Raw genomic sequence first — 27,796 nt, forward strand, 5'->3', positions numbered from 1 at the left:
GGCAGGTAGGCAGAGAATGGTGTTGAGAGGGAAAATAAATCAGCCATGATCAAAAGGTAGGGCAGCTCGATGGGCTGAATGGTCTAATTCTGCTCCTATATTTTGCTTTTTAAACTCTTTTTGTTTTCCATCTGCAGATTTAGCCTAATTGCTATGGCTAGATATGAACAAATTTGCTTCTTTGATTTAAGGCTTGAGATTACAGTTTGTTCTAACTGGTAGTGTGCTACTTGATTGTTGGGGAAATGTTTATCCAGAGAAATGGATCATGGCCTGTTGCACAATGATAGTACAAGGATTCAGTTTGCACAGTGCAGACAACAGCTCTGACCTTCTTTCATAGCTGCTGTATTTACTCTTAATTTCCAGTCACTATCACCCACAGCGTGCAATTGGATCAACACTGGTACACCTGAGGGTGTGTGCTTAGCCACTGCTCCACTCTCTCCACACCTTTGGCACAAAAATTTGCTGATGACACAACTATAGGTGGCTGAATCTCAGATGGAGACTTTCGCTGAATTAAATTGAGGCATTAGGGTTAGGCATTCAAGGGATGTCATGATAACAAAAACTCTATTACATGCAGTACTGTGCAGAAGTCTTAGGCACCCTAGTTTTTTTATTTAAACATTTATTTTTGTCTTCTACATTAGTGGTGTCAGTAGAAAAGAGCAAATTTTACATTTCTAAACATTCATTTTCCAAAAAAATTAAATGTTAGAGGTTTTTGTATTTCTTTAAAGAAAGCAACATATTAAATAATAGACCACTTTTCAAGTAAAAACTTGATTACTTTGTAGATTGATAGCCCAGTGTATGATTAAACAAAGGTGACATTATCATAAGTTGAATGAACTAAACTGATTAACTGAAACAGAAATGGCATAGAAGGAATCAAACGTGGCAAAGGTGAGCATAGCAACAAGATGCAAGATGGTCATCCTGCATCAACAAGGTTTCTCCCAAGCAGAAATTTTGCCTCAGACTGGAGTTTCAAGCTGTGCTGTCCGAGCTCTTCCGAAGAAGCACAAAAAAAAATGCGCAAGCAAGGTTGAGGACCAGAAATGCAGTGGTTGGCCATGGAAACTGAGTGCAGCAAACGAGAGATACATCAAACTGACGTTCCTTCCAACTCGGAAGAAGTCCAGCACTGCTATCAGCTCTGACCTCAGAAACAACTGGAAACCAAGTACATCCTCTATAGTCTGGGGAAGTCTTGTCAGAAATGGTCTTCATGGAAGAGTTGCTGCCAAAAAGCCATTCCTCCAAGTGGAAACAAAGTCAGGTGACTCAACAATGCACAAATTGACTTGAATTGACTTTATTTCTTACATCCTTCACATACGGGAGGAGTAAAATTCTTTATGTTACCTCTCTGTGCAAATTATAGTAATTTGTAAGAAATTATATGTACAGTAAGATTTACAACAGAACAGTCAGTATAGTTTAGAAATATGTTGTGTCAGCATGAATTAATCAGTCTGATGGCCTGGTGGAAAAAGCTGTCCCCGGAGCCTGTTGGTCTTGGCTTTAATGCTGAAGTACTGTTTCACAGATTGTAGCAGCTGGAACAGTTTGTGTTTGGGGTGACTTGGGTCCCCAGTGATCCTTCAGGCTTTTTTTATGCGCCTATCGCTGAAAATGTCCTGAATAGTGGGAAATTCACATCTACAGATCCACTGGGCTGTCTGCACCACTCTCTGCAGAGTCCTGTGATTGAGGGAAGCACAGTTCCCATACCAGGCAGTGATGTAGCCAGTCAAGCTGCTCTCAATGGTGCCCCTGTAGAAAGTCATATAGAACATATAATAATACAGCACAGTACAGGCCCTTCAGCCCACAATGTTGTGCTGACCCTTAAATCCTGCCTCCCATCTATCACCCCACCTTAAATTCCTCCATATACCTGTTTAGTAGTCTCTTAAATTTCACTAGTGTATCTGCCTCCACCACAGATTCAGGCAGTGCATTCCACAGTCATGGGTATACAGAGAGTAAAGAAGTGGGCTTAGGACACAGCCCTGGGGGCTCCTCTGTTGATGGTCAGAGGGGCAGAGATGAGGGAGCCCACTTTTGCTATCTGCTGAAGGTCTGACAGGAAGTCCAGCATCCAGCTGCACAAGGCAGGGTAAAGGCCGAGATCTCTGAGGTTCTTGTCAAGCCTGGAGGGAATTATGGTGTTGAATGCTGAACTGTAGTCCAAGAACAGCATTCTCACATAAACATCCCTCTTCTCCCAAGTGTGTAAGGACAGTGTATAGAGGTGTGGCTATTGCATCATCTATCAATCGGTTGTGTCAGTAAACAAATTGTAAGGGGTCCGGTGTGGGTGCTACAGATGTAGTCCTTGACCAGCCTCTCAAAGCATTTTCTTATTATTGAGGTGAGGATGACAGGACGTCAGTTGTTTGGACATGGTACCTTGGTCTTTTTAGGTACAGGGACAATGGTAGATGTTTTGAAGCAGAAGGGCATTGCACACTGGAAGAGGGAGAGGTTAAAAATGTCTGCAAACACACCAGCCAGTTGTGTCACGCACACTGAGTACCTGCCCTGGGAAGCAAAAGCACAAGGACTGGGATGCTGAACAATGGCAGCAAATGCTCTGGACTAATGAGTCAAAATTTGAAAGTTTTGCCTCAAGCAGGAGGCAGTTTGTCCATAGAAGAGCTGGAGAGTGCTTCGTGGATGAATGTCTACAGTCAAGTCAAGCTCCATTTGCAGAAATGCAACCCCTTTGCATTTTTGGAAATGGAGTTTATGATCTGATCAGAATTATTGGCATCATGCGAAGTACAAGCAGATTCTCCTCCATCACACAATATCATCAGGGAGGTATCTGATAGGTCCCAACTTCATTCTGCAGCAGGACAATGACTCCAAGCACACAACAAAGATCATAAAGAACTACCTTCAGCAAAAAGAAGAACAATGAGTTTGGCAACAAATGGCATGGCCTCCACAGAGCCCTGATCTCAACGTCATCAAGGCTGTCTGGGATTACCTGGACAGATAGAAGCAAGTGAAACAGTCAAAGTCTGTGGAACTGTGGCAAGTTCTCCAAAATGCTTGGAACCTTTCGGCTGATATTCTTATAAAATTGCACAACAGTGGACCTGATGGAGTTTTAAAAGTACAAAAATGGTCACACCAATATTGATTTAATTTATTTTTTACTGTTTACTGCTCTTTATAGTAATTTTTGATACTAAGAAAGAGTTCGTTTCTTAATTTTCAAAACCATCTTCACTTTACCATATTTTTTACATATGCCTTTTACTTTTGCACAATACTGTAAAATCAAAGTCTTATCTTCCATTTTCGGTGCTCTATTTTGGAAATTCCTAAATGTATAACTTTAAAATAGATGGTAACATAAATAGGTAGTTACGTTTCCAGGAAAAGAGTTCCAAAAATAAGTCTCACTTTCTATTTCACTGGTGTCACTTGTTTTACTTTCTTGCACAAGTGTTTGCTACATTATATTACTAATCACGCAGGCAGAGACTATTTACCAGCTGAGAGACTGAAAACGTTTCTATTGGGTTTGTTTTACCCTACTAATATGCTAATTGAATTGAAAAGCTGCTGACTCCCCATTTAGGATGCAGAAAATCTCTCTTTCTCTCAACAGTCTTTGTTGCTTTGCATTGGGTCAAATTGAACAGCAAAATTAGGTCACCTGCCATTCTCTGGAAGAGAATTATTGCAAGTGTATCTGCTGGTCTCACCACATAACAATTTGGCAATTCATCTTGATTTCAAAGAATTTTTTATTCATTTGTGAAAGCACCTTTAGTTGTATGTTGATGTCAAGAATAAAGCATTACTTTTAATGCACTAATATGTTTTACAAAAGGGCTTTATGCTTCCCAGACACTAGACACTAGAATACTACAGCACAGTACAGGCCCTTTGGCCCTCGATGTTGTGCCAACCCATATATTCCTCACAAAAAAGTACTAAACCCACACTATCCTGTAACCCTCTAGTTTTCTTTCATCCATGTGCCTCCCCAAGAGGCTCTTAAATACCCCTAATGTTGTAACCTCCACCATCATCCCTGGCAAGTCATTCCAGGCACCCACAACCCTAGTGTAAAAAAAACACTTACTCCCTGATGTCTCTCCTAAACTTCCCTCCCTTAACTTTGTACATATGCCCTCTGGTGTTTGCTATTCATGCCCTGGGAAACAGGTACTGCTATCCATCCTATCTATGCCTCTCATAATCTTGTAGACCTCTATCAAGTCCGCTCTCATCCTTCTATGCTCCAAAGAGAAAAGTACCAGCTCTGCTAACCTTGCCTCATAAGAGTTGTTTTCCAATCCAGGCAACATCCTGGTAAATCTCCTCTGCACCCTCTCCATAGCTTCCACATCCTTACTATAATGAGGTGACCAGAACTGAACACAATACACTTAACTGCGGTCTCACCAGAAATTTGTAGAGTTGCAACATGACCTCTCTACTCTTGAACTCAATCCCACTATTAATGAAGCCTAGCATCCCATAGGCCTTCTTAACTACCCTATCAACCTGTGCAGCGACCTTGAGGGATGTATGGATTTGAACCCCAAAGTCCCTCTGTTCATCCACACTCTTAAGTAACCGACCATTAACCCTGTACTCAGCCTTCTGGTTTGTCCTTCCAAAATGTATCACCTCACACTTATCCGGATTGAACTCCTCCTGCCCAACTCTGCATCCTGTCTATATCCTCTTGTAACCTTCGACAACCTACAGCTCCACCCACAACTCCTCCAATCTTTGTGTCATCCGCAAACTTACTCACCCATCCTTCTGCCTCTTCATCCAGGTCATTTATGAAAATCACAAAGAGCAGGGGTCCCAGGACAGATTCTTGTGGCACTCCACTAGTCACCGACCTCCAGGCAGAATACTTTCCTTCCACTGCTACCCTCTGCTTTCTTCCTGAAAGCGAATTTTTTATCCAAACAGCCAATGTTCCACTGATCTCATGCCTCATGACTTAATGGATGAGTCCCTCTTGGGGGACCTTGTCAAATGCCTTGCTAAGATCCGTGTAGACCACATCTACCACCCTACCCTCAGCAATTTCTTTTGTTACCTCTTCAAAAAACTCAATTAGGCTCGTGAGGCATGACCTTCCCTTCACAAAGCCATGTTGACTGTCCTTGAATAGATTGTACTTCTCCAAATGTTTGTAGATCCTATCCTTAAGAATCCTTTCCAATAGTTTGCAGACTACCGACATAAGACTCACCAGTCTATAGTTCTCAGGATTCTCCCTATTACCTTTTTTAAACAAAGGAACTACATTTGCCTTTTTCCAGTCCTGTGGCACCTCCCCTGCAGCCAAAGAGGATTCAAAGATCATAGCTACTGCTCCAGCAATCTCTTCTCTTACTTCCCACAGCAACCTGTGGTATATCACATCCGGTCCTGGAGACTTACCAATCTTGATGTTTGTAAGAAGATCCAACACTTCTTCCTTAATCTCCACATTGTCCAGCACACAGGCCTGTTCTATTTCAACCTCACCCTGATCAAGGTCCTTTTCACTTGTGAATACTGAAGCAAAGTATTCATTTAGGACCTCCCCAACCTTCTCCACCTCCAGGCACATGTTGCCTTCTTTATCCTTTAGCGGCCCCACCTTCATTCTTGTCATCTTTCTGTTCTTCACATACACATAGAATGCCTTGGGGTTCTCCGTAATCCTACATGCCAAGGCCTTCTCATGCCCCCTTTGAGCTCTCCTAACTCCTTTCTTAAGCTCCTTCCTGGCTACCCTGTATTTCTTATGAGCTCCTCCTGCTTCCTGCTTCTTATATTTAACATATGCTTCCTTCTTCCTTTTGACGAGTTGCCTCATATGTTTCGTCAGTCACGGTTCCCTTTTTCTACCATTTTTTCCTTGTCTCAGTGGGACAAACCTATCCTGAACCCAGCACAAGTGGTCTCTAAACTTCCTCCGCATTACTTATGTGCTTTCACCCTTGAACATCTGTTTCCAATTTACTCTCGCTAGTTCCTGCCTCATCCCTTCATGGTTAGCCCTTCCCCAGTTAAGCAATTTCCCATTTTGTCTGTTTTTATCCTTTTCCATAGCTATGCTGAAGCTAAGGGAGTTGTGGTCACTCTCACCAAGATTCTCCCCCACCAAGAGATTTGCCACCTGACCAGGTTCATTACCCAGAACTGGATCCAGTATAGTCTCTCCTCTTGTTGGCCGGTCCACATACTGTGTCAGGAATCCTTCTTGAACACGCCTGACAAATTCAGCCCCATTTATCCCCCTTGCATTCAGGAGGTGCCAGTCAAATATGAGGGAAGTTGAAATCACCCATAACTACAACCCTGTATTTCCTGCACCATTCTAAAAACTGCCTGTTTATCTGCTCCTTGGTTTCCTGAGGGCTATTTGGGGGCTTATAGACTACCCCCAGCACAGTGATTGATCCCTTCCTATTTCTGACTTCCACCCACTCCGACTCAGTGGACACTCCCTCTGCAGCGTCCTCCCTTTCTATAGCTGTGATACTATCCCTGACCAATAATGCTACTCCCCCACCCCCCGCCTTTCTCTCTCCCATCCTATTCCTTTTAAAACACCTAAACCCTGGTACCTGCATCAGCCAATCCTGCCCTTCCATCAACCAAGTTTCAGTAACGGCCACAACATCGTAGTTCCAAGTACTGATCCATGCTCTAAGTTCATCCCCTTTATTCCTAATACTCCTAGCGTTGAAAGTGACGCATTTCAACCCTTCTAACTGGCTACATTTATGTTTTGTCCCCAGCCTGTCCTTCCTCACCAACTCAGAACACATAGCATCATGCCCTTGTCTTTCTATCCTAATCTCTGCACTCATGTTCTGATTCTCACCCCCCTGCCAAACTAGTTTAAACCCTCCCCAACAGCTCTAGCAAACCTGCCCACCAGAATATTGGTCCCTTTCCAGTTTAGGTGCAGCCCATCCTTTTTGTACAGGTCAGACCTTCCCCAGAAGAGATCCCAATGATCCAGAAATCTGAACCCGTGCCCCCTGCACCAACTCTTCAGCCACACATTCATCTGCCATAACTTCCTGTTCCTACCCTTTCTGTCTCATGGCACAGGCGGCAATCCCGAGATTACCACCCTTGAGGTCCTGCTTTTTAACTTCTTTCCTAACTCCCTATATTCCTTCTTCAGGATCTCATCCCTACTCCTGTATATGTCTTTGGTCCCCATGTGGACCACGACATCTGGCTGCTCACTCTCTCTGCTGAAAATACCGAGAACTCGATCCGAGATATCGCGGACCCTGGCACCAGGGAGGCAACAGACTATCCGGGATTCTCAATCTCTCCCGCAGGACCTCTTATCTGTCACCCTAACTATCGAATTCCCTATCACTACTGCTCTTCTCTTTTTCCTCCTTCCTTTCTGAGCAGAGGGTCCAGTCTCGGTGCCAGAGATGCGACCAGTATAACTTGTCTCTGGTAGGTCATCCCCACCAATAGTCAATAGTGTACAAAACAGTATACTTATTGTTGATGGGAACGGCCACAGGGGTGCCCTGCTCTTCCTGTCTTTTAGCCAGTGGTAGATTTTTGTTCTTTTAATGAGATTTAACTATGTTGGAGCTGAGCTTTTTTGGAGTGACTGAGGATAAGACTTATTTGATGATTTTGATGTCAGCAGAGGAATTAGTGACCTCAAAGTAGAGCTTTACTCTATAGAATGAACCCAGTAAGTGTCACATCTGTTTCTCTATGAAACTTTGGGTGCATGAAAGAATTTTGGCAGAGCAGCCAGTCGATTTGTTTTTATTTCTTCAGCTGGCATTGAGCAGAAACACATGTTGCTGCTGTCCACCTTGTGCATGAAATACTGTAATGGAATATGAGCTGCACTTTCCTGTCACACATGAGATAAACATTCTCTGGACACCTCATAACTATTAGATGGAGTCTATCCCTCTGAGAACAGTTCCTTTCAGATCGGTATATCTGTGAAATATTGAACTGTATCTGTGTGGAGAAATCAATGGTATCAGATTGAATAAACCTGTTTCTGCACGTTTTTACTTAAATTTTATTCACTTGATATTCGTGATTCTCAAGTGTGTGCAAAATTATAATGATACATGTGCAGGTTATTGTGATTTCTGGGAACTGAACTTGTAAATTGTCTTTTTAAACTCACTCTGTGTGAACAGTGCAATGTATAACTACAAGAGAAAAAAATGTAAATTAAGTTTTTGCTTCCTGCCAACTCTAATCATAACTTCAGATGTGCTGCTTTCTGTATTCCAAAGCAAGCTGCATGCCTTGGTAAATTAAAAGTGACTTTGGGGAAAGCAATGTTCAGCTGTCTGTTACCCCAGGTCATGTCAATGGAACAGTGTTAACGAACCGTCCATTCTTTATATTCTTTAAAGAATCATTCAGTGTCCTTCAGAATGCTGTGTTCAATTAATAATGAGTTGTAGCAATGGGTATCATTTCCCTAGTGCAACTGGGTCTTTTTTGTTAGAAATATTTTAGTGTCTAACTACTTATCTTAATATCATTGCATCTTTCTTTTTAATAAAGATGACAGTTCAAACAAATACTTCCTTATTTTGAACACTTTTGCCAAGTCCCACTGCAGTGTTGGCGATGGTCTTTCTCTGTAACTCAGACCTCTGCCATTTTTTGCTTGAGGCCTGTGGAGAGGTAGAACATAGAACAATACAGCACAGTACAGGCCCTTCGGCCCACAATGCTGTGCCAAAACAATACTGCACAGAGGCAGGCCTCATAGACCTCAAGTCCCACCAACCATCAAACACTGATTTCACGTAATTCTGCATTAATCCAATTTCTTTTCTGATCAAATCTTTCAAACTCTACCCTTCACCCTCACACCAGGAGTAATGTGCAGTGCCTAATGAACAAAGGTTAGTTTTATTTCTCACATATGCATCAAAGGAATGAAACCTCCAGTGATATGCATCATTTACAAAAGCCGTGGATACGGCCCAGCACCCTTCCCACCTTTCAGCAGATCTACATGAAATGCTGTCGCAGGGAAGCGGCATCCATCATCAGGAACCCCACCACCCAGGACGTGCTCTCTTCTAGCTGCTGCCATCAAGAAGGTGGTACAGGAGCCTCAGGACTCTCACCACCAGCTTCAAGGACAGTTATTACCACTCAACCATCAGGCTCTTGAACTAAGGGGATAACTTCACTCAGTTGTTGCCTACCCACAAGTTACCCTAACCCATACTTTTCAGTAATGTGGGAGAAAACCAGAGCACCTAGAGGAAAACCATGTGGTCACAGTGAGAACTTGCAAACTCCTTACAGGCAGAGTCAGGAGTTGAACACCGTTTGGTGTTCGCTGGTGCTCTAAAACTACACTACACTACTGAGCTGCCTCTCCCACACAACATATCTTTCAGATTCCTGCCGAAAGATCTTGGCTAGAAACATCAACTGTACTCTTTTCCATAGGCGCTGCCTGGCCTGCTGAGTTTCTCCAGCATTTTCTGTGTGTTGCTTGGATTTCCAGCACCTGCAGATTTTCTCTTGTTTATGTAGATAAACTCTTTCCCTTTGAGCATCTGTGAACACCTCCAGACTATCCTGGTTCACATTAGAAATGGATGTCAATGGTAATCAAATTACTAGAGTTCCACACACTAGCTCATGCTACAGGAAGTGTAATTTGGACAAGTTGCTGGAGGGCATTGCTGAAATTTGTGAAGGAGAAGCTAAAGTCAGATACATCAGTAGTACAGTGGAGTAAAGGGAATTACAGAGGCATCAGAGAGGAGTTGGTCAGAATTGACTGGAAAAGAACACTGGCAGGGATGATGGCAGAGCAGCAATGGCTGGAATTTCTGGAAACAATTTGGAAGGCACAGGTTATATACATCCCAAAGAGGAAGAATTATTCTAAAGGCAAGTTGACACAATTGTGTCTAACATGTTAAGTCAAAACCAACATAAAAGCCAAATAGGGGGCATATAATAGAGCAAAAATTAGTGGGATGTTAGAGGATTGGGAAGCTTTAAAAAAAAAACAACAGCAGAAAGCAATTAAAAATGTCATTAAGAAGGTACAGATGGAATACAAAAGTAACTTAACCAGTAATATTTAAGAGGATGCCAATGTTTGTTCAGCCACATAAATATCGAACCACTGGAAAACAATGCTGGAATGGTTGTAGCGGGAAGAAGGAAATGGCAGACGAACTGAATAAGTATTTTGAATTGGTCTTTACTGTGGAAATCACGAGTGGTATGGTGGAAGTTCCAGCTATCATTATGAGAAATTGAGAAGTCTGAAGGTAGATAAAGTCACCTAGACCAGTTGGTATGCACCCCAGGGTTCAAGAAGGGACAGAGGAAAAAGAAAGGAAATTATAGGCCAATTAGTCTGACCTTAGTGGTTGGGAAGATGTTGGAGTTCATTATTAAATGGATAATTAAGGATGAAGTTTCAGTACTTGGAGGCACATGATAAAATAGGCTGTAGTCAGCATGGTTTCCTCAAGGGAAAATCTTGACTGACAAATGTTGCAATTCTTTGAAGAAATAACAAATGGGATTGACAAAAAAGATTTGGTGAATGTGTACTTGGATTTTCAGAAGGCCTTTGACAAGGTGCCACACATGAGGCTGCTTAACAAGTTAAGACCCATGGTATTACAGAAAAGATACAAGCATGGATAGAGCTTTGGATGATTGACAGGAGGCAAAGTTGGGAATAAAAGGAGCCTTTTCTGGTTGGCTGCCAGTGGTGTTCTTCAGGGTGTTGGTACCCCTTTTTGTACATTATATGTCAGTGACTTAGATGACAGAATTGATAGCTTTGTGGCCAAGTTTGTAGATGATACGAAATAAAGGGGCAGGTAGTTTTGAGAAAGTAGAGAAGCTACAGAAGGACAGGCAGATTAGGAGAATGGGCAAAGAGGTGGCAGATGGAAATGTGTTGGGAAGTTGTATGGTCATGCATTTTGGAAGAAGAAATAAAAGGGAAGACTATTTTCTAAATGGGGGAAAAAATAGAAAAATCTGAGGTGCAAAAGGACTTGGGAGAGCTTGTGCAGGATTCCCTGAAGGTTAATTTGCAGGTTGAGTCTGTGGTGAGGAAGATAAATGCAATGTTAGCATTCATATCTAGAGGACTGGAGTATAAAAGCAAGGATGTAATGGTGAGGCTTTATAAAGCACTGGTGAGGACTCACTTGGAGTATTGTGAGCAGCTTTAGGCCCCTTAACTTAGAAAGAATCTGCTGAAAGTGGAGAGGGTTCAAAGGAAAATAATGCAGTGGATGTAGAGAGGATGTTTCCTATGCTGGGAGAGTCTAAGACCAGAGGACACAGACTCAGAATAGAGGGACATCCTTTTAGAACAACGATGAGGAATCTTTTTAGCCTGAGAGAGGTGAATCTGTGGGATTCTGCCACAGGCTGCTGTGGAGGCCAAGAATTTATGCATATTTAAGGCAGAGGTTAATGGACTCTTCATTGGTCGGACATAAAGGGATATGAGGAGAAGGCAGGAGATTGGGGCTAAGAGGGAAAATGGATCAGCCATGATGAAATGGGGGAGCAGACTCAATGGGCCAAATGGACTAATTCTGCTGCTATACCTTATGGTCTTATGTATTACTGCATGGTAAAAATGGGGGTGGGGACGAGAGTGGGAGGATGAAAATCAGTAAGTAAGGTGGCGGTACAAGTGCAAGGGAAGTGCTGTTCAGTATCTGGTGTTTGTGCTCAAAACCATTTTTTTCTAAGCTATTCTCCTACATTCCAAAGACGTACAAGTTAGTGGGTGAAGTGGTCACAATGGTGTAATTAAGAGGTGCAAGATTGTTGGGCCAGAAGGGCCAGTTACAGTGTTGAATCTCTAAATAAAATTTTTAAATATATTTTAAAAATCAGCAGCTTTCCAGTGGCATAATTGTACTTTTATTGATTAAAATTATCTGAAGAAATATGATTTTTGACAAACCCCAGATGACTACAAGATATGACAGCTATACTTCTGTAGAAATTAATTGGCTTTGAAGTGTTTTGGAATAAATTTAGTGCAAAATATGATATTTTGTCTATAATCAGACATTTCTTCAGCATAAAATTTCATAACCTTTTTGTGCACAGTGAGCAAATGATGTTGAAGAAGATCACTGGAGATAGGCTTGTAGCAGATCAGGGCTGGTGATGCAAATCAGCTCTATTTATAACGTGCAAATGTCTAAATACTGCATTCTCTAATATGGCTTTTTATAATCAGTAGAAATTCTAATGTACAGTAAGTTATAAATTGTAAGATTCTGTGTGAAACACAGTTGGTTCCTCAAGTCTTCACTGTTCTTATCTTTGTTTATTCAAGGATTAGGTTTTAGAGTCAATTTTCCATTGAATTCTCCAAAAGCATTTGCTAACTTTAATGGCTTTATATCAATGTGAGTTATTGTAAATACTTGGTAATCAGATTTTGGATAGCATTTTAAAACCAAGGAACGAGTGTAAAGTGGATTAAGTAGAAAACAACCTGTAATATTGAAGGCAGCAGGAGGTGAAATTGAGCTGAGAAGGCTGTGGAAGGTTTCAGAGGCATCTGCTGAAGCAAAAGGGTTTGATAAAGTAAGAAGCTGTTTCTCTGGCAGATGAAGCAGAAACAGATGATGTTGGAGTTTCTCACCAGGTCAGGAACATCTGTGGACAGGAAAATTTCAGGTCAAATACTGTGGTGAACTACATTTACCTGTCTGGACACCCCCCCCCCCCCCCACTGACTGCTCCTGTGGCTCCTCCCACAGACCCCGGTATAAAGGCGATTGGGGCCTGGGGCTGAGCCCTGCCTCTCAGTCTCCAGGATGTAGATATCTCGCCTCACATCTCAGAGAGTTATTGATGGTGCATCAAATACCCTTGTCAATGGCAGATGAATTGGTATCTACTTAGTGACAGGTTCAAGATCATCAGCGAGTGGCCCATTAGGATGGTTTTATGTGGTGAGTTTCTGTCAGCAGGGATACATTTCCTCAAAGATCAGTAGAGAGAGATTCAGCAAGACTGTCAAAAGAGAACTTGATAATCGGAATGGACAAGAATTACAAGGATGTAGAGAAGCACCTGGGAAAAACAGAGCAACTTCAATAATTGAAATGGTGACACAGACCTGATGAACCACATGAATGCCTCATGTAGTAAAATCTTGTCCTTCCAGTTTTTAGTTTGATGTCTTTGTGATTAATCTCCTTTCAGAATCAGCACACACAGCAGGAATCTGCTGTGTTGCAGGGAGGGCCTGACCATTTGTGGTCTATATCTTTCTCTCGTGTATCTCCAGAGTGTCTGCAATTTGGATGGAGGTTCATGCACTTCATTAAACTGAATACATAAAACTCCTCCCAGAAACATTGATTTGATGTTTTACTGGTGCACGTCATTGATTTTTTTTGTACTCTGGCTATTTGGGACCCATCAGGGCTAGTACATTTTTGGCCCAGTTTTAAGCAGCTGCCCCAATTAGCCACAGTTTCATGGAAGTAGTTAAAAAGGTATTAAAAAAGACAAACTGGGTAACAAGTTATGTATTTAAATAAATACAGAACAAATTCAAACACTATCAATACTACAGTACTATATTAGTTCCCAATAGTTATTGACGGAGGAATTCATCCAGTGTACACAATGAACAAATTCAGAGCAGGCATCTAGTGCAGATAATGGACTGCCTTTATATAATGCTATCAATGATTGCATTCACCAAATCTTCATTTTCATTGTAACATTCAAGGTGATTGTCAATACCTTCAAATCGTTCGTAGTTCCTAACTTGAAGTGAAATCGTTTCATTTTCACTATTGACAGGTTCTGGCATCTCCAAGCCTGAATGCTTAACTTCAGTGAGCAAAACAGCTTTGAATTGTCTGACTGCTTAATTCCCATCAACAAGCAGTGACAAAAATCACCGCTCTTTGAGCACAAATGCGTGCAATTGACGCTGTTTAAAAATTGATGGTTCTAAGCACGGTGTTGTATCTAACAGCCATACAGGTGTCCATGACTGTTGCTAGCTAGAACTTGTTCAGCAACAGTCTCCTGCACCAATTATATGTGCAGTGCGCCAAATAAACAAAGGGAGTTCCGGCAATTTTTGTTCTTTAAGAGTTGTTACAAATAAATGGCTGCCCTGATTAACTGATGGCCCAGTTAGCTGGAATCAACTGTATGAGGCACTAAATGTCATTATCAGGGATTCATGTTAATTATGTCTTTAAATTTAATATCTTATCCTATTGTTTGGTTAATTTTTACTGAGAAATATTTTGAGTTCTGGTGGTGTTAAGGGTTTTAGCCACCTTGAATTATTGTTACAATGATGTTACAAGGAAGTAACATCATTGGAGATGTATTCATTAATATGAAAGTGTCCTTCATCTATGATATCTGATTCTTTTGCTTGAAGTGTTGAAGAATGAGGAAAGTGTACAACTGCATTTAGAAATATTCATATGGTAAGGAAACAATAGTAGAAGGAATTGGATGAATTATGGAAGGTGGGAGCATTTTGACTCAGTACAGTGGGAGTCGGGACTCAGAGAAAGTCATGAACAAGGCAGCAAACAGATGATATTCAGATGTGTTTTGAACAGGATGATTTGGGAGAAGATTATGCATATTTGTTTGTGCTGGTTGTAATTTCTGACCTGTTTTGTTACAAGTGTGGTCTTCTGAAAAATGCAGTGGATGCATTTTAAACTTCTCGCAACTTCTCTGTAACACATCATGTGGTTTAATGGTGACAGGTGTGTGAATGGGAAGCCGAGTCTGATCCAACATGATACGAACAAAACCTAGTGGAGAGGGAATGATTAATGTTAGAAGTTAGTTACTTCACCTCCAGGAAATTAAACACAGGACTTGGGTAGAAAAAGAGAGGGGGTCTTGAAAACAGAATACAGGGAGTTATGAAGGAAGCTGAGAAGCAGGACCTTAAGGGTAGTAATTTTGGGATTGCTGTCTGTGCCACGCCACAGTGAGGATAGGAGTAGAATGAGGTGGCAGATAAATGTGTGACTGAAGAATTGAAGTGAGGGCAGGGATTCAGATTTCTGGATAATTGGAACCTCTTCTGGGGCAGGTGTGACCTGTACAAAAGGGATGGGTTTCACTTAAATCCAAGGGGGACCAATATTCCTGCGGGCAGGTTTACTAGAGCTGGTGGGAGTGGTTTAAACTAATATGGGGGGATAGGAACCAGTATGATGGAGCTGAGGATGAGCCAGCAAGTTTACAAGCAGATGATGGGTGTAACATGAATGTGAGGAAGGACAAGCCAATGACTGGGTACAAATGCAGACAGAGTAATGAGTTAAATTGTACCAGAGAGGCAAAATTCAAAAGGGTGAAGAATGCAGGACTGAAGATGCTGTATTTAAATGTGCGTAGCATTCGAAATAAGGTAGACAAATTAGAGATGCGCAAATAGAGATTGGTCGGTATGATGTTGTGGGCATCACTGAGTTGTGGCTGAAAGAAGGCTATAGTTGGGAGCTTAACATTAAAGGATATACTCTGTATCGAAAGGACAGGCAGGAAGGCATTGGTGATGGTGTGGCTCTGTTGGTAAGAGATGGAATTACATCTTTAGAAAGAGGTAGCACAGGATCAGAGAATGTTGAATCATTGTGGGAGGAGTTAAGAAACTGCAAGGGTGAAAAAGACAATATGGGAATCATATATAAGCCTCCAAATAGTAACCAAGCTGTGGGATTGGGATTGTAAAAGGAACTGGAAAAGGCATGTAATAAGCTTAACGACACAATTGCTATGGGGGACTTCAATATATAAGGGGATTGGGAGAAATAGGTTGGTTAGGATCGCAAAAGAGAGAATTTGTTGAATCCCTATGAGATGGCTTTTTAAAGCAGCCTACACTTGAGCCTATTCGGGGAAAGTCGATCTTAGACTAGGTGTTATGTAATAAAAAGATCTTATTAGGGAGCGAAGTGTAGAGGAGCCCTTAGGAAGCAGTGATCGTAATATGATTGAATTCATACTGCAATTTGCGAGGGAGAAGCACAAGTCACATGTATCAGTATGGCAATGGAATAAAGTGAATTACGGAGGCATGCGGAAGGAGCTTAACCAGGTGGATTGGAGGAGGATGCAGGCAGGGATGGCTGAAGTTTCTGAGAATAGTTCACAAGGCACAGGATAAATGTATTCCACAGAAAAAGTTGTTCTCAAAAGGTAGGGGTAGGCAACAGTGGCTGACGAGGGAAGTTAAGAACATAAGAAATAGGAGCAGGAGTAGGATGTCGAGCCTTCTCCGCCATTCAATAAGATCATGGCTGATCTGGCCATGGTTTCATCTCCACCAACCTGCCTTTTCCCCATAACCCTTAATTCCCCTAGTATGCAAAAACCTATCCAAGCTTGTCTTAAGTATATTTGCTGAGGTAACCTCCACTGCTTCATTGGGCAGAGAATTCCACAGATTCACCACTCTCTGGGAAAAGCATTTCCTCCTCATCTCCGTCCTAAATCTACTCCCCCGAATCCTGAGGCTATGTCCCCTAGTTCTAGTCTCACTCACCAGTGGAAACCAGTGGATAACAACTGTTATCTATCCCTTTCATAATTGATATGTTTCTATAAGATCTCCTCTCATTCTTCTGAATTCCAGTGAGTACAGTCCCAGGCAACTCAATCTTTCCTCATAGTCTAACCCTTTCAACTCTGGAATCAACCTGGTGAACCTCCTCTGCACCACCTCCAAAGCCAGTATATCCGTCTTCAAGTAAGGACTGCATAAAAGCTAAGGAAGAGGTATATAAGGTAGCAAAAATGAATGGGAAGTTGAATGATTGAGAAGCTTTTAAAATCTAAGAAAAGGCAACTAAAAAAAAACTATAAGAAGGGTAAAGATGAAATATGAGGGCAAAGTAGCCAATAATTTAAAGCAGGATACTTAAAAGTTTTTTTTCAGTTATATAAGGAATAAAAGGGAGATGAGAGTTGATATTGGACCACTGGAAAATGATGCTGGTGAGGTAGTAATGGGGTTGAAAGAAATGGCAGATGAACTAAATGAGTACTTGGTATCGGTCTTCACTATGGAAGACACTAACATTATGCCAGAGGTCTGTGAGTGTCAGGGAGCAGGAGTGAGAGCCATTGCTATTACAAAGGGAACCCAAATGTCTTAAGGTGGAAAGTCACCGGAACTAAGTGGACTATATCCCAGAGTCCTGAGAGAGGTTGCTGAAGAGATAACGGGTGGATTGGTCATGATCTTTCAGGAATCACTTTGATTCTGGCAAAGACTGGAAAATTGCAAATGTCACTCCCCTTTTTAAGGAGGGAAGAAGGCAAATGAGGAAATTATGGGCCAGTTAGCCTATCCTCAGTGGTTGGGAAAGTGTTGGAGTCCATTATTAAGGGTGAGGTTTTGGGGTACTTGGAGACTAATGATAAAATGTCAAAGTCAGCATGGTTTCTGTGAATGGAAATCTTGTCTAACAAATCTGTTAGAGTTCTTCGAGGAAGTAACAAACAGGGTGGACAAAGGAGGGCAGTGGATGTCATTTACTTGGATTTTCAGAAGGCATTTGATAAGGTGCCATACACAAGGCTGCTTAACAAGATAAAATCCTGTGGTGTTACAGGAAAGATACTGGTGTGGATAGAGGAATGGCTGACAGGCAGGAGGCAGTGAGTGGGTATAAAGGGGGTCTCTTCTGGTTGGTTGCCAGATACTAGTGGCGTTCCTCAGGGGTCAGTATTGGGACTGCTACTTTTAACACTATTTGTCAGAGATTTGATAATGGAGTTGATGGCTTTGTGGCAAAGTTTACAGATGATATGAAGATAGGTGGAGGGGTAGGTAGTGCTGAGGAAGCAATGCGATTGCAGCAGGACTTGAACAAATTGGAAAAATGGGCACAAAAGTGGCAGATGGAATACAGTGTTAGAAATTGTATGATAATGCATTTTTGGTAAAAGGAACAATATTGCAGAATATTATCCAAATGGGGTATAGAGGGACTTGGGAATCCTTGTGCAGGACTTCCAGAAGGTTAATTTATAGATTGAGTCTGTGGTAAAGAAGGCAAATACAATGTTGGCATTTATTTCAAGTGGAATAGAATACAAAAACAAGGAAATAATGCTGAGCCTTTATAAGACACTGCCCTTGGAGTATTGTCAACAGATTTGGGCCCCTTGTCTAGGAAAGGGTGTGTTGTCATTGGAGAGAGTCCAGAGGAGGTTCTTGAGAATGGTTCTGGGAATGAAGGGGTTAAAATAGGAGCATTTGGCACTTCGGCCCTGTACTCACTGGAATTTAGAAGTATGTGGGGAATCCCAGTGAAACCTACTGAATGCTGAAAAGACCAGATTGGGTGGAAGTGGAGAGGATGTTTCCTATGGTGCGTGTATCCAGAACTAGAGGGCACAGCCTCAAAATTGAGGGGTGACCTTTTAGAACAGAGGTAAGGAGGAAATTTTTAGCCAAAGAGTAGTGAATCTGTGGAAAGCTCTGCCACAGGCTGCGGTGGAGGCCAAGTCCGTGGGTGTATTTAATTTTAATAGTTTCCTGATCATTCAGGGCATCAAAGGGTATGACAAGAAGGCAGGTGTATGAGGTTGAATGGGATCTGGGTTTAGCCATGATGGGCTGAATGGCCTAATTCTGCTCCTATACTTTATGGTCTTTTGGATTTATCCTTTAGTCTGTCAGAGATTGTCCTGTCCATCCCCTCTCCCCCACTCTGTAGCTTCTCTCTTACCAAGGTCAGAAACGGGCTCTCTTTCTCCCACTGTCTGATCTAACCAGCAGCATCTGTTTTAGTTCTATTTCTTAGCATCAGCCGATAATTTTGACACATTCCAATCACATAATGCAGTGCTTTCTCATAAATGTCAGGGTCAATGAAGTATCGTATACCAATTTGTGTACAAATTGTTCATGTTCCTGAGGGTTTGAAATAGCAAAACATCTGGTTTAGATTTGATCTGGAAATTTTCAATTACCTTCTACTTGTGGAAGCAAGGATAGCAAATCTTTTACTGTAAGGCCCACAAGAACTGGAGAAGACTATAGGACATAGGAGCAGAATTAGGCCATAGGCCCATTGAGTTCACTCTGCCTTTCAGTCATGGCTGATTTAATATTCCCTCTCAACGCCATTCTTCTGCCTTCTACCTCTAATCCCCTGACTAATCAAGAACCTATCAAACTCTGCTTTAAATGTACCCAATAACTTGGCCTCCACAGTCATCTGTGGTGGTGAATTCCACAGATTCACCATGTTCGGGCTAACAAACTCTTATCTGAGGGTTTCTACTAATCGTGCAATGAATGGGGATCTGAAGCACAGATCCACAAAAAACCATAAATGTTACAATGATTTGGAAGGAAAGATACTAAAAGATATTGATAAAGGACAGTGAACCAAGATTGTAACAGATCATGTCATGGACAAGTCACAGAGGAAGCCAGTGTTCCTGTAAAACAGGGGAGGTTAATTTGAAGGTCCTCTGTCTAATTCAGTGCAGTGATGCACTATACCGATTCCTGAGCTAATGACATGCTATTTTCCACACATTTGCTCTGTATTGTTCTCCCTGAAGTCAGCTAGAAGTAGGACCAGGAACTCAGGCTCAATCTGATATTATGTGCAACAACCTTGCACTTATCATCAGCAGAACCATGGAATTGATTGTGGACTTCAGGAAGAGGAGGTCAAAGGAATACACACAGGATCTATCCCGGGTCCGATATATTTATGCTGTTACAAACGGATACACACAGGATCTATCCCGGGCCCGATATATTGATGCTGTTACAAAGGGATACACACAGGATCTATCCCGGGCCTGATATATTGATGTTGTTACAAAGGGATACACACAGGATCTATCCCGGGCCCGATATATTGATGCTGTTACAAACGGATACACACAGGATCTATCCCGGGCCCGATATATTGATGCTGTTACAAAGGGATACACACGGGATCTATCCCGGGCCCGATATATTGATGCTGTTACAAAGGGATACACACGGGATCTATCCCGGGCCCGATATATTGATGCTGTTACAAAGGGATACACACGGGATCTATCCCGGGCCCGATATATTGATGCTGTTACAAAGGGATACACACGGGATCTATCCCGGGCCCGGTATATTGATGCTGTTACAAAGGGATACACACGGGATCTATCCCGGGCCCGATATATTGATGCTGTTACAAAGGGATACACACAGAATCTATCCCGGGCCCGATATATTGATGCTGTTACAAAGGGATACACACAGGATCTATCCCGGGCCCGATATATTGATGCTGTTACAAAGACAGTGGCACAGCACCTGTATTTCATGAAGAGCTTGAGGAGATTTGGTATGTCATCAAAGACTCTCACAAATTCCTGCGGAGGTACTATGGAGAGCATTCTAACCGGTTGCATCACTATCTGGTATGAAGGGATCACTGCACAGGATTGGAAAAAGATGCAGAGGGTTGTAAACTCAGCCAGTTCCACCATGAGCATTAGCCTCCCCAGCATCAAGAACACCTTCAAAAGGTGATGCCTCAAAAAGGCTGCATCCATCATTAAGGACCCCTGTTACTCAGGACATGCCCTCTTCTCATTGCTACCATCAGGGAGGATGTACAGGAGCTGAAGCCACACACGTGGTTGTTACCAACAGCTTATTCCCCTCCATCAGATTTCTGAATGGTCAATGAACCCACAAACAGGATCTCATTATTGTTTTCCATCTTTTTGCTCTACTTATTTATATTGTATGTATACAGTGTAATTTATAGATTTTATTATTATGTATTGCATGCACTGTACTGCTGCCATAAAACAACACATTTCACAACATATGCCAGTGTATAAATTCTAATTCTGAGAACACACACCAGTCTACCTTGAGGGGGTCAGTGGTGGAAAGGGTGAGCAGTTTCAAGTTCCTGAGCATCATATCAACATCTTAGAGGATCTATATGGAGCCCATCAAGTTGATCCAATCACAAAGAAGGCATGCTAGTAGCTCTGCTTTGTTATGAGTTGAAGAGGATTTAGTATGTCACGAAAAGTTCTTGCATATTTCGATGGGATGGAGGCTGCAATGTGCAGGATCGAAAGAGGGTGTTGACTCAGCCAGCTTCATCATAGGCACAACCCTCGTCAACACTGAGGACATCTTCTAAAGGCAGTCTCTCAAGAGGATAGTATTGTTAAAGACCCTCACCATCCAGGGCATGATCTCTTCTCGTAGCCTTCAGGGAAGACGTGCAAGAGCTAGAAGATGCTGATTCAATGTTTCAGGAAACATTGAATCCCCTCTACCATCCAATTTCTGAACGGTCCATAAACACTACCTCACTGTTTCTCTCTTCCACTGTTTATTTGTAACTTGTGGTAATTTTCTGTTTTGTACTGTACTGCTGTCACAAAGCAACAAATTTCACGACGTGTGAGTGATCATGATTTCTGATTCTGGTGCTTCAGTTTCCTCCCACGTTCCAACGATGTGTGGATTTGTCACTAAACTGCCTCAGTGTGAGGGTGAATGATAGAATGAGGGAGAAGTTGAAGAGAATGTGAGAAGAATACAAAATGAAACTGATGCACAATTGGTGTACTGTAAATGAGTGGTTCATAGTTGCAGACTAATGGGCCACACAGCTTGTTTGCATGCCCTGTCTCTCTGTGACTGAAATGCCGAAACTATGTGAGTTAATGCGTGTGCTAAAATTACAACCTGTCAAATTCTCCTCCCTCACATCAGTTTCCACCAGTGTTTACTAATGATAATGTATTGCTGTATAAATGTGCAAGAAAACATTTTCTGAGTAAGTTATTTTATTCAACTTCTGATGTTCTGCTTTTTGAAATTATCCAGTTGGATGCAGAGCGCATAGAGGACTTGCACCTCATAGAATTGGACGAATCTCACAAAAGTGAGCACACGGTTTTCATCACGCCACCGGAGCTTCCAAGCCTTCCTAATGAAGAAGAGTATCCTCTTCAGTACAGGTATGTGTCCAAGCAAGTGTGGAGATGAATCTCAACATGTGAGAGAGATTCGCAAATCATTTCCTACTCTTGTTTTAAAGGGATTCTATTTTTGTTAGTGTCAGTATTAGATAATTATTGAACATTATTAAAATTGGTGATACAGAGAATTTCCAAATCTCCTTGCATGATGGTGGTTTGGATGTTCCTGTAACAGGGTGAAATCCAAACACTTGTTCCACCACGGTTATCTAAGGATGTGCTGAGTTGTAATTTAAAAGTCATGAGTTAATTACAGTCTCTGATGCTTTTTGTAAGCTGACATACAGTGTTTATAATATAATTTAGAGAATCATAATTATGCAGCAGCCTTCAAATCACCTCCACAGCCATTGCCATTTTTATGCAGTGTCATGGTTTATTTTTGTGCCGAGGACTAACTCTGATTTGAGTTGCTGCTATGTCATTTTCTAAATAAACTGCATCCCGTGGATGATCTCCTGTTTACTTTGGAAGCAGAATCTTTATTGATTTGTTGTTCAAGCTTCAAGGATAGAAAGTAGATTCCTCTTAAAGTATTGCCGTTTTGCTTGAACATGCTCCCAGAGGTTCTCTGGGTCCTCCAATAGCTCACCCAAATTTCTGATTGTGACTCTAGGGTAGAGGCAAGTCCTTAACTCGTCCTCTCTGAGGAATGTAATCTGGCCATCAGAAAGTGCCATAGCTGTTGGCATTTTCTCTGAACTTGCTACATGCTGTGACTGGGGTAAACCGCAGAAATGTTGGAAATGATCAGCTGGTCAGAAGTATCTGTGGCAAAAACGTAACACTTATTATATGCCGTCATTGGTGTTCCATTATTCTCTCCACGAATTCTGGATGCACTGTGGAGGGTCATCTGCATTGTCTGTTTCCCCTCCTCAGTTGTTCCACTGGAAGTATTAATTTGGTGTCCAACAGACCCGTTGGGTTTTCCCTGTGTTCTGCTTTCTTTCCACATTTTATGTTTCTTGTTACCTCTGAATTTGCTTGTGGTTGGAATATATATTCCAATAAGAGTTGTATTCTAGATAATGTGCATTAAAGCTGTCAATTAATTATGGTCTTTAATGAGTGATGATCATGGGCTGCTCCTGTTCTTTCAGCTACATTGGTTTTCCCGTGCTATCACCACAGCTGTTTGACAGACCAGTGAGTTTATTAAAGACACCAGCCAGCAGGTTAACTTCAAAAAATAGTTGTCCCAACAGTCCAGCACCAATGGGTAGACGAACCAAGCAGGTATGTGACTAATATATGTATTTTGAGTATGCCTGTGATACAGTGTGTGTGAGTATTTGTGACATATCAATCTGTTATCATTATCCATTATCCTGTGGATTGTGAAGCTGTAGCATTTAACAAGTGATACAAGTAAACAGAGAGTGACAAATCTGATGCTACATTTCATACCACCTCTGTACAAGGAGAGTGAGAGAACTTTAAAAAGGCAGTATGGATATTCTCGGCATACAAGTATTTATTTCATTCCGCAACATTTTATTAATAATTTTGTTGCATTTTAGGAGATAAAGTCAGCTCAAAAAATGGCAAAACGTTATTCATCAATTCCTCAAATGTGGTCGAAGTGCCTTCTCCATCACTGCTATGGTCTCTGGTTTATGTGCCTTCCTGCTTACGTGAAGGTCTGCCACTCGAAGGTCAGGGCCCTTCGGACGGCTTACGATGTACTGAGAAAGATGCAGCTCAAGAAGTTGGATCCACCCGATGAGGTGAGTAACATTGATGTGTTTGATGTATCCCTCTTTGACAAGGAGCAAAATTGTATCACCAAACACAACTAACGATGCACAAATCTTGTTTGCTATATGTCGTAATTAAATTTTAGTGTTAGCTTTGTACCTGTCTGTATTCTCTCATTTTGTTTTAAATGATAGTAAGTTCCTACACTCCCTTTTAGTCTCCTTCATCCTGAGTTTGTGCTCTGTGATCCTAAATGGTATGTGAACAGGTGTTTGACGTGTTCAATTCTCAGTTCAAAGGGCGAACTTTCACTGGCAGACAATGGTTCAGCTGCTGAATCAATACCAGTTATCCCACGTTTTCATCAGATTAATTGCATTCCCTTGCACTTGAGTGGTAAAATGTGTGCTGAGTCCAGTTACTTGTTCCTGTAGTTGTGGCACTACCAAGCATCAAATTTCCTGTCCATGGAATCTCTTCAAATTTACCTGCCCACATAAATGTATCCAATCATATTCATGATCCATGAGATCATGCAAGCCATGATACTAATTAACAGATTTACAACAGAACCATTTTCAGTGAAGATCAGCATCAAACAGCAGTGCACCATTTATAAATTATCTGCCAAAGATAAAAGTCATAGAGGCATATAAGACAGTGCAGGATTGCACCAGCAGGTTTTTCTACTTGGATGCAAGGTTAGACAAGATTGTGGATCTGGATCTTGGTAAGTTGCTTTATTATTGTCACATGTACCAAGGTACAATGGAAGATCTTGGTTTTGCATGCCATTTATACAGATCAATGTATAAGTCAAGTCACTTTTTATTGTCATTTCGACCATAACTGCTGGTACCGTACACAGTAAAAACGAGACAACGTTTTTCAGGACCATGGTGCTACATGAAACAGTACAAAAACTACACTGAACCATGTAACAACAACACAGGAAAAAAAAACTACACTAGACTACAGACCTACCCAGGGCTGCATAAGGTAAACAAAATAGTGCAGACATTACAATAAATAATAAATAATAAACAAGACAATAGGCACAGTAGAGGGCAGTAAGTTGGTGTCAGTCCTGTCTCTGGTTATTGAGGAGTCTGATAGCTTGGGGGAAGAAACTGTTACATAGTCTGGTTGTGAGAGCCCAAATGCTTTGATGTCTTTTCCCAGATTGCGGGAGGGAGAAGAGTTTATATGAGGGGTGCATGGGGTCCTTCATAATGCTGTTTGCGGTTGCAGTGTGTAGTGTAAATGTCCGTAATGGCGGGAAGAGTGACCTCAATGATCTTCTCAGCTGACCTCACTACAACAGTGCATCGAGGTAGTGCAAGGTAAAACAGTGACAAATTGCTGAATCAAGTGTTATATTTGCAGACAAAGTGCAGATGATAAAGTGAAAGGCCTTAACAAGGTAGATTGTGAGGTCAAGAGTGAACTGTATCGGAGCAATTGTGAGAATATGGCAAGAATGCATGCGCCCAATTGATCGCACAGTGAATTGATTGGGGCTCCTATGTGCAGAAAGTCCCTCTCTTTTAGCGCAGGCTTTCAAGTGCATCAGTTTTTCATCTTGGCAGATCCGGTTCATCACTTGCTCTATAAGTTGCTCAGTGTATACAGTAGTGGCTAACAATACATTCTGCACATCACAGTTCCCAATGAGACATCAGATTGTGTAGAGCACGGGTTCCCAATCTGAGGTCCATGGACACTTTGCTTAATGGTATTAGGCCATGGCATAAAAAAGGTTGGAGACCCCTGGAGAGAGAGTTTAAAACAAGTGAGTGAGGACACTTGGCGCATTTTGCACACCAGAGTTCTCAAAGAGCCATCAGATTGCATAAAACAAGCGAGTGTTTAAAAGAAACGAGCGGGGGTAGTCGGCATATTTTATACATCACATAAAGGGAGAGAGTGTTTAAAAGAAATGAGCGGAGACAGTCAGCATATTTTGGGTTCCACATCTCAAGGGGACATTGGATTGCGCATAATGAGGCACTTGGCAATCAAAAGAAGTTAAGTTTATGTGGGAGTGGGCCAGTGTTGAGGCTTCAGCTCTCCGAGGCTTCGGCAAGGAGAGGCGTAAATCGTAGGTAGATTTTTTTTCATCATTTATTCTTTATTATTTCACATTTTAGAAGAGTGGGGTTGTCAGGCAGGATATTGAAATACTCCTCATACAGGTTGTTAGAAGGCAAGGAGGCCACCAGTGTCCCTGACAACTACAGCTGTGAGCCGTAGCCTCGAACAGACTGTGTTAAGGAGTTAGATAAACTCTGGATCATTAGGTGGGCCGAGGGGTTGATAGACAAGACATAAAGAGAGGTAGATTACAACAAAGGTGCAGGACACAGGTCACAAGGGTGACCGTCAAGAAGGGAAACAGGATAGCCAGCAAGTGCAGTGTAGTCCTGTCCCCTCAACAACAGGCATGCCACTTTGGATCCTGTTTTTGGGGGGAGGGTGGACAGCAAGCAGAGGAAAGTTACAGCAGTCAAGTCTCTGACACTAACTCCAGCTCTGAAACAGAAGGGAAGGGGGGATAAGAAGCGAGCTGTAGTGATAGGGGATTCACTGATTAGGGGAACAGTAAAGGGGTTATGTTGATGAGAACGAGTTTCCTGGATGGTATGTTAACAGAGTCGGGGACGTCTTGGATCTAGTCCACAGCATTCTTAAGTGAGAGGGTGAACAGCCGGAGGTCATGGTCCATGTAGGTACCAATAACATAGGTAAAAAGAGGGATGAGGTCCCGCAAAGTGAGACAGGGAGTTAGGTTCTAAGTTAAAGGACAGGACCTTCAGGTTTGTGATCTCAGGATTGCTACCTGTGCCAGTGAGGCCAGAGATAGGAAGATCACAGTTTAACACGTGACTAAGGAAATGGCACAGGAGGGAGGGGGTCAGATCTTTAGTCCATTGGGCTCTCTTCCAGGGAAGGTGGGACCTGAACTGGAGAGGGGACAAATATCCTTGTGGCAAGGCTTGCTAGTGCTGCATGGGGGTGGGTTAGAGTTGCAGGAGCATGGGAACCAGACTGCCAGAACAGATAGTGGAGAGGTTGTAGAGAAAAATGTTGTTAAGTCTACATACAAAGTCAGGAATCAAAAGATCAAGCATGCTGGGACTAATGTTCTGAACTGCGTACGTTCCAAAGCAAGAAATAGCGTAGTAAAGGCAGATGAGCTCGGCACGGATCAACACATGATTATGATATTGTAGCCATTAGTAAGACTTGGTTGCAGGAAGGGCAGAACTGATAGCTCATTGTTACAGGCTTCCGTTGTTTTAGATGTGATAGAGCGGGAAGGATTAAAGGGGGAGGGGTGGCAGTGAAGCAATGCAGCAGCGATGTTATGGACCCTGTACAGATTACTGAGGAGGAGGTGTTTGCTGTCTTGAGACAAATTAGGGTAGATAAATCCCCAAGGGCCAAACAAGGTGCTCCCTTAGACCCTGTGGGAGACTGGTGCAGAAATTGTAGGGACCTGAGCAGAAATAAAGCATCTTTAGCCACAGGTGAGCTGCCGGAGGATTGGAGGATAGCCAGTACTGTTTTGTTTGAGAATGGCTGTAAGAGTAAACTAAGATGTTATAGGCCAGTGAGCCTGACATCAACAGTGGGAAAGTTATTGGAAGGTATTCTGAGGGACCAGATATATAAATATTTGGATAGAGAAGGACGCATTAGGAATATTTAACATAGCTTTGTGCATGGCAGGTTGTCTCTAACCAGTCTTGGAGGTTTTCAAAGAAGGTACTAGGAAAGTTGATGAAGGCATGATGGTGGAGTTTGTCTACACGGACTTGGCAAGGTCTTTGACAGAGATTGGTGAAGAAGGTTCCATCGCTTGGTATTCAAGATGAGGTAGTAAATTGGATTAGACATTGTCTTTGCAGGAGAAGTCAGAGAGTGTTAGTAGTGGATTACCACCGTACTGGAGGCCTGTAACCGGTGGAGTACCGCAGGGATGGGTGCTGGGTCTGTTGTTGTTTGTCATCTGTATCAACAA

General features: G+C 42.1%; 1 protein-coding gene across 2 annotated transcripts in view; it reads left to right on the plus strand.

Moving 5' to 3' along the window:
* The window catches only part of dennd4a (DENN/MADD domain containing 4A), a 170,722-nt gene that overhangs the window by 87,222 nt on the left and 55,704 nt on the right, over positions 1-27,796 (plus strand). For both annotated transcript variants that reach the window (XM_059953083.1, XM_059953084.1), the window contains exons 14-16: positions 21,917-22,050; positions 23,175-23,310; positions 23,595-23,801. In XM_059953083.1, coding sequence (XP_059809066.1) covers positions 21,917-22,050; positions 23,175-23,310; positions 23,595-23,801 — 477 coding nt within the window. The remainder of the gene's footprint in view (positions 1-21,916; positions 22,051-23,174; positions 23,311-23,594; positions 23,802-27,796) is intronic.

The sequence above is a fragment of the Hypanus sabinus genome, chromosome 28 (assembly GCF_030144855.1).
Source record: "Hypanus sabinus isolate sHypSab1 chromosome 28, sHypSab1.hap1, whole genome shotgun sequence".
NCBI classification, from domain to species: domain Eukaryota; kingdom Metazoa; phylum Chordata; class Chondrichthyes; order Myliobatiformes; family Dasyatidae; genus Hypanus; species Hypanus sabinus.